The sequence below is a fragment of the Cygnus atratus genome, chromosome 1, assembly GCF_013377495.2.
Source record: "Cygnus atratus isolate AKBS03 ecotype Queensland, Australia chromosome 1, CAtr_DNAZoo_HiC_assembly, whole genome shotgun sequence".
Lineage (NCBI taxonomy): Eukaryota > Metazoa > Chordata > Aves > Anseriformes > Anatidae > Cygnus > Cygnus atratus.
Genome location: NC_066362.1, coordinates 173083172 through 173091193, shown reverse-complemented (window position 1 = coordinate 173091193; position 8022 = coordinate 173083172). Strand labels below are relative to the sequence as shown.

At 34.7% G+C, this 8022-nt stretch overlaps 1 protein-coding gene across 1 annotated transcript in view; it reads right to left on the bottom strand.

Moving 5' to 3' along the window:
- Positions 1-2593: 2593 nt before the first annotated feature.
- Positions 2594-8022, bottom strand: part of DIAPH3 (diaphanous related formin 3) — a 242523-nt gene continuing 237094 nt past the window's right edge. Inside the window, 1 exon segment of the mRNA XM_050709286.1 lies at positions 2594-5712. Within this exon segment, the coding sequence (XP_050565243.1) occupies positions 5453-5712 (260 nt within the window). The 3' untranslated portion in view covers positions 2594-5452.

Below are 8022 nucleotides of genomic sequence, written 5' to 3'. Positions count from 1 at the left end.
TTAGTGAAATGATTAGGGATGACATACTTCCTATATTTTCTCTCCCATTTTCCATGTTTTTTTTTTTTTAAATTTTTTAATTATTTTTTCCTAAGTTTTCTTTGCACACCTTCTGTTGCAATTTTGACATCTTTAGATTTTTGGAAGACAGTCTTTTTTATTGTATTTAATTTGTGTCTGTAGAACTGTTTTTTTGTTTATTTTGTTTTGTTTTTAATTATTATGATCTCATGATATGAGCCCATATTTGTTGACCATGGCCCGTGTGGCTTTCTCCACAGTCTGAAATGCTATGAGGACATACTGCCTTCTGTGTCGCCTTCTCTATGTCAGCCACCATAGCTACCAAGAACAGCCCAGCCCAGTATGACAGAGTGGAGATATTACAATTATGTGGACTCATCTGACTCCTCACACTCTTCCTTTTACCTGTTGAAGTGAATGGGAGCCAGTCTGACCCTTGGATTTATGAAAATATTCTTAGTTTTTTGGGGGCTCATATTTATCTCTGTCAGACTTTTCCTTCCTTTTATTCATTTGAGAGCTTTGTGAACTAGCAGCCCCACAGCATTGCTATTCTGAGGATATTCTGATATATGTCTTCGAATAGACAAGACACCTGTGGCCATACCAACTCTGGATCACCCACCATCATTTCCTTCATGACCTTTAAAGATGTCAGATGAGACTATTTTTCTCCAGTTGCTTCATTCTGCACTAGATGCAATTTCAGGTCCCAGAAGTGAAATCAGGCAGCACATTAATCAACTCTCCTCCTCGGTCTCCTCACTTCCGTCTTTCCATAGTTTATTTTTCTGGGTAATATAACAGACTTAAAAACAGAGGTATATTACCCTCCAGAAATACATACAATTCTAATACCCGTAGCGGAATAAGCTCATTTAGATGAAAGGAACTATTTTCTTTTGGTGGAGTGAAATACCTTATCTGCCTCTGCTTGGATTTTGTTCAACAGTTATGTCTCTATGGTATATGACTGACATTGCATGCAAGTCATCTGCTCGGTGTATTTTTGGTATGTTGTCAGAAAATATTTCCCTTAATAATTCAGTGTATGACATTGCATGGATCACAAAAAGAAAATGCTGCATTACTGAAGAAAATAAAAGTACAGAGAGGTTTAGAATGCACTCAGCTAATGTATCAAACTTAATGGCTATCTCTGTAACTGGAAGGGAGAGAAAAATTGTATCTGGACCACCTCTTGTTTATTCTTTAGTGGTGTTACGGTGGCCAGAATGCTTTTTTGACATGCTTTTACAATGAGATGTATAGCCCTGATCTTACAGGCAAAACACAAAATAGTGCAATGTAGAAAGTATATTTGGAAAGGAAGAAAATGTGCTTGCTTCATGTGCCAGAATAATTTAAATCAAATTGATTAATTTATTGCATAATTAATGCAAGATGGTTATTTCAGAATTTCTTACATGTAGGAATCTTGGCACTGATAAAAGCTACAAGATTTTTTTTTTCTTTTTCATAAACTAGAGAAACTGTTCCTCAGACTTAGAATTACAAGTGAAGTTATTTTTCTCCTTTAGTTCAGGTGCAAAAACCCACACATCATATTAAAAAAAAAAATAGAAACTGGTGTAGTATCGCTTAATTTTGTTCTAGCGAAAACATTGTCACTGATCTCTTTCACTTGACCCTGACTGCTTATTATAATGTTTTAGTTGCCATAGCTCAGGGTTTACCATCCCCTGCTTCTTGCCCATTCGTTTTATAGTTACCAAGTGTTGTAAGACTTGGAAAGATTAGTGTGAAAATTATAATTTGTTCCTGTTCATTAAAAGTGGATGTGGAAGAAGAGTTAGCAGCAAATGTCTTTTTCAGCTTTTATTATAAAAGCCTAAAGGGCTGTATTGCCTCATGCTGCTCAGCATTAACTCATTCGGGTCGAGAAAGTCTGATTTTGGCTGGGACAGGCTGAGGATTGGTCACATGAGGTGGCTTCAGATGAGCAAAGCAAGGCAAATTGTGTTGGAGGAAAACTGTTTATAACAGCTGCATCTGAGGTATTTTTCAACATGTGGTCTTTTAAGTAGCCTTGCCCTAAGTAAGAGAACCAGAAGTAACTACAATTATTTCAGGTTCCAGGCCAAGCTTCTTTAATGATGTGCTTAATTCAGAGCAGTGTTGCATCTCATGGCAGCCACCGTCTCCTGATGCCATTGTGCAATTTTGTAATAAAGTGGCTACCATCATTTTTTCCTTCTGCATTCACATGGACTAGCATATTACCTACGGTCCATAAGCCAGATGTCAAGCTTGGTTGCAAGCAGCTTGAGGAGACTGATAGCAAACATTAATATCTTGAGAAGGTCAAAACATTAGAATTATGTAAATATGAATTTAGACCACTGCCATGAGTAATATGGCATATAAACTGAAAAATGATGTAATAATCAAAATTCTTTTACTGAGTGAAATAAAAAGTCATCCAAAATGAATGTGAAGTATCACAATCACATTAGACCTTTACAGTTTCACTGGTAAGAAAAGCCATTGCTGTCTGTGCCTTCTGTGTGCCGATCAAGGAAAGAACGAGCAGTGGAACGTACCTCACAAGATTATTTCAAATGCTTTTATTTGAACAGTCATGTTTGAAGATATCAGGAAGCTCTTTTTATAGGAATTTAATTTTCAGGTGTGAATTACAGAAACAGAGGGGTTTTCACTGAATGTGAAACCTTCTTCAATAGCTAGCAAAAGTGGTATATAGTCCAGTCCTACAGTTCAGGCAATAGACCTGATACTAAAAATGTCTTACTAAAAATAACTAGCACACAGCATTAAAAGTCTACCTGCATTTTTTAAAACTTTAATTAGCTTTAAATTTTAAATTGAATTAATGAATTAATTTTTAAATTGAATTAAAACAATTTACCCCGTACAATTTAGAAGCTGAGCTTTACATTTTAATAAAAACATAAAAGCATAGTAATAGAATGCAGACATAATATTCTCAAAGTTATTTTTATGTGAACTTATTAGGCAATTTAGGCATTTTTCATATTCAAAATGACCTATTTGTTTACTTATAAGGTAAGTTAAAGAAAGATGAAATGTAGAAAGAAAACTTGCTGTGCACTTGAACTGGACTGTGTACTTCAACTCTGAATACATCAAATTATGATGTTACAAAGAAATACTGAAGCAGAAAAATTACATATTGTATTTGCATAGGTTGTGAAAACTTGTATGGCTTTTTTTATTCTTCTGGTTATACAAAGGAAACTGTGAATTAACTTGATGGCTTCTTGAAAGGATTAATTCAGAAACAAAACGCTAAGAAGGACTAAAAGCCCTGGAATACATTTCTAACAGCTTCTCAGTCTGTGTGAAAGTGTGGTTTAAGATCTATAATTTTAAATGTAAATATTTATTTTAAAATCAGAAGATGCTAGGCTGCTAGAAACACTTTGTCTACTGAAAATTTCAGTAGGTAGTTTCATATAATTTATTTGCTTGATATACACAGTAGTGTCCTTAACTGTCATTTTTTTACTGTGTTCTATTGCCCACTAATTCAAATGAACAAACTTCCTGAAACTGTTTAGGAAAATGAATCCTACTTCCACCTTCACTTAGTAGGTCATCATGTTCATATTTCAGAGGCAGTTCTCCACTTCCAGCCCTTTCATTTTAGCGTGTCCTCCAGCAATCTTTTTTTTCTTTCTTCAACATATATTTTCATTGTGTTTGAGAAACAATTTTATTTACTCAAGCATATTGTACTTTGTAGACAGTAATTTGTATGGTACCCTGTAAGCAAGGGTAGGAAGTCTTAACAGTTGACAAGTTGCAGACCTTAGTTGAACTTTAGTAATAGCTGTATTACACAGTGATTGCTTACATTTTACTGTAGTGACTGGAGAGGACATGTGACCCACACTCTAGTTATTATGATAGTAGCAGTTGCTACTCACCCACTAAAAGGCACCAAAGGCAGCCTCATATGGCAGCTTTGCCTTTTTTTTTTTTTTCAAGTAGAGCTGAAGAAATTACTGTCTAGTAGGATTTCTCTGCATCTTTCCCTGACTTCTGTTCATACTTCCTATTTTTTTAAGCAAATGCTGGAAATGTAATTAGAGTGTGTAATGGCAGTTACAACAGCCCCAGAAACATGAGATTGATTCCCGTGATGGATGAAAAACACTCCATGCAGTATGTATAAACAGGCCCAATTTCAGAGTTCTAATTAACTTTATTAATGTTTAGTGCAGAAAGTAAGAAGGCAACTTAAACAAGGATATAAAAAGCACTGAAGCATTGAAACACTGGTTTCATGTAACTGACTCTTATTGAAAGACATATTTTTCAGCATTTTGTAAAGAAAAATAGAGTAATTTAGTAGAAAGATATTAGATACCTAATACACTCTTATAATAAGGAAGCTTTAAATAATGGACCAAAGATACTAATAGTATCTTCCCACTTGGTAACATAGGTAGCAATTCTTTATGATGTGCAATTAATAAATATGATAGCGAACATGTAAGAATGTACAATGACAGTGCGATAAAAGAGAAGCAATTATGTGCAAGTTTCCTATTGTGCCAGCAAATAAGACTTTATGGGCTACTGGAAAATGAGTTTGTGAAAAAAACACTTGTAAAAACCTTTTCCATTATATGTTTCTTTTATAGAAACATGTTACCTCACTCACATGTGAAAAGATAAAAAATTACATTCGTAAATAACTGTGAAGAAAGACCTTTTGCCCACTATGGACACAACTGCAAAACATTGCATTCATAGAAATCATATATATTATCTTGATATAATTATTATAACTAAGCTTAATAGACGTGATATATTATTCACACGTAAAGTATATTATGTGCATAGATTCTTTGTTTACTGTCCATGGATTTCCCTTTCGTAAATGCATATATAATTAAGCAAGCTTTGGTACTCTTCGATGAACTCAAACTAGAACATGGCTGAGAAATTTATATGATACACATTTCTCATTATTATAATCACAAATGACGCTATAATAATACTTTTTAGATGATAAAATCTCTTCAGAATAAAAAATGTAGTGGAAAATATAAGACTGACTTTCCTGTTATTTACTGACCCTTATTCCCAGGCATGATGATCTAACAATATTTAAAAGACACTCTACTTCTATTCTGAGAAGCTCTCAAAACATTTGGTCAGCAGCCTGTTGACTAAAAGGACTGTGTCTTGGAATAAAAAACGGTGAAATATATAATGAAAATCGTTTTGAAGTTAAGCAAAACTACAGTATCATTTTGTGGAGTCTTGCAAAATGTTTAGAAGTAGAGTATTAATACCTAGGGAAGTTTGGAACTCAAAAGTATGTGATGTCAATAATGGAAAATTAGTGTATCTTGAAGAGATACACTATTATAGCTTGTTTTTAAGCTTTGATTTAATCCTTTATATGATTACTCTATAGTGCTCGCAGTCTTGCCAGGAGAGCTTCTACTTCTGGAATGACTTCTCCCTTAGAAGGAGACCCAATACGCTCCATTTTCTTTTCTTTGTTGCCTTCTCCATTACAGGCTTCCTTCCTCCCAACAGCCTTGCTCCGTGCCATAGAAGAACTTGTTTCCACATCATAAGTAACTTCTTTGTTGACTGGGCTTCTTGTCGATTTTAAACTGATACTGTGGTGTGAACATGACTTCTCTGGCTGTGCTTTCTGGTTCTCTGTAGAAGATAGAACAAACAAACTTAATTTCAATATTAAAATACTCAGTTTCAATACTTTGTAACAAAAACACCTCTTGATCAGACAAAATTGTACATCTATGCAGATGATGCATTAGAAGGACTAATGATGGCCAAAGAGGCAAGAAAACATCTTATCACTTCAAAAGTAGTGGGCTTGGTCCCCTAGAAATGATACCCCCCCTAGAAATGATACAGACTTTACATGACTTTGTTAGATTAGCATCCATATTCCCCATGAAATCAAGAAGAGAGCCTGAAGAGCCTTCTTTCTCACTGGCGTCAAAGAGAAAACAGAATACCCAGCACTTCACAATGACTTCCAAATTTTTATCTAGTTAATTACATTTCCTATATATATCTTTAATTGATCAAATTTTAAAATATTTAAAAAATCTATTTCAATTCATTTATCCATTGTAATAATTTTTCTTTCCTTTGTGATCTTTTAGGCAGCTAAGTAATTTTAAGAATTTGCATAACCTGCTACCTTTTGCTAAACATCTCTGGTATTAACTGCCTCAAGGAGATGCACTCAGTTAAGATTTGGGAGCTTTGGTGGGTTGACATGCATTAACAGACAGATTGCTTCCCCCCACCCAACACCAAATCAAGTGGCTGTTCTCTATAACAGCACCTGAGAGGTCCCTCTCATAGATCTCCAACTCTTTAAAAACAGGCATACTCAATATTCATGTAACCTTGAACAAGGCTTGAAAATGGCTTCAACAAACTTGACATGACATTTAAAGTTTTTTGGTTATTCGCTGAAAGATGTTCCATCATCCCAATAGTAATGACTTTGGAGCACAGGCAGTCACTCATGACAGTGTGTTTTATGTGAGAGCTGAAAATTCCTACCGAAAACAGCTTGTACATTAAAAGGCAGCTGCTGAAGATATTTACTGCACTGTCATTCCCTGACCAGGGGCTCTCGGTGATGGATGAGGATTTTACACACTTTCTTGGACAATCTCAGCAAATTTTACAAGTACAATCACCTTTTGGAAAGTGGAAGAAAATAATACCTTCTTTCTATCATCTTCTAAATCAGATAAACAATTCTTAATTAAAATTTGATAATAACAGATTTTCTTCACTTAGCTGAATGACCTTTTATTTTTTTTATATATTGAAAAATAATTTGACCCTGAAGATGCAGCAGCATACATTTCAGTTTTTCTGAATCACAGAAGGCCAAAGTTTGGAGATGAATACATCTTTATAATTACACATAATAAACCCAACATATATAATTTAAATATCCCATTCCATTTAAATGTTTACATTTATTGATTCTGAACACATATTTGCAGGTTGATAAATTCATGCTACCTGTGTTAATATACAACATACTAGCTGCATCGTAGCCCTTTTAGTTTGCACTCTGTTGAAGGCAACCTAGTGGGTAGTGGGAAAAACTCTTGGAGTTTTGAAAATCAATACATTTTAAAGCAGAAAAAATAATCCTCATAATCAGAGATCAAGTGCAGATGTGTACCATGTACCAAGATGTGACCACTTTGCAGTTCAGAGGAATCTTCACCACAAAATAGTCAAGTACAAGGATCAACTAAGTATGATGAACTACACTAAATAAAAGATGAAGCGAACATTTAGCATGGAGGCTTCAAAGTAAAATCCACCAGTATTTTCCCCAGTTTCTCATACCGTTCCTTAGAGTGACTTACAACAGCAAATAGTCTAAGCAGGAAACTGCTTCAGGTTAGATATTAACAAATAGTAGATATTAGGATCTATCCCCAGTCTCATCCCACTTTGAAACTCTGATTCAACCTTGCAGAAAGATGTCTTCCATAACTTGCTGCTTACAATCTAGAATTCTTGTGTGGGGATAAGTGAATGAATAAAGCTCAGTATAGATTCTTCTTTTTTCATTTTTTTCCCATAAAAATTGGAGCAATGTCACTGATAATCATGACTTTCTAGGCATAGACTAGTGAACAGAGTCAACCTGAAAGACCAGAGTCCTTGCTTTCTGTTTGAGGGGTCCTGCAACAACAGGAAACGGCATTAGGAAAGTGCTTTAAACACCAGCCAGTTTACGTGAGTAGTCCTCACTTTGCTTGTTGTAACTCCTGTGCAGTGAAGAAGCCATAATTCATCGAAATAATCACATTTTCATTTTCTTAATACATGATACTCTAGTGATTAACACACTTCCTAAGAAATGAGAACATTTTGGTTTCAGCCGTGTTACAAAAAATATTGCGGGACTAGTGTCAATTTAAAAGAAAGAAAAAAAAAGAAAAAGATTTTCTCTGAATC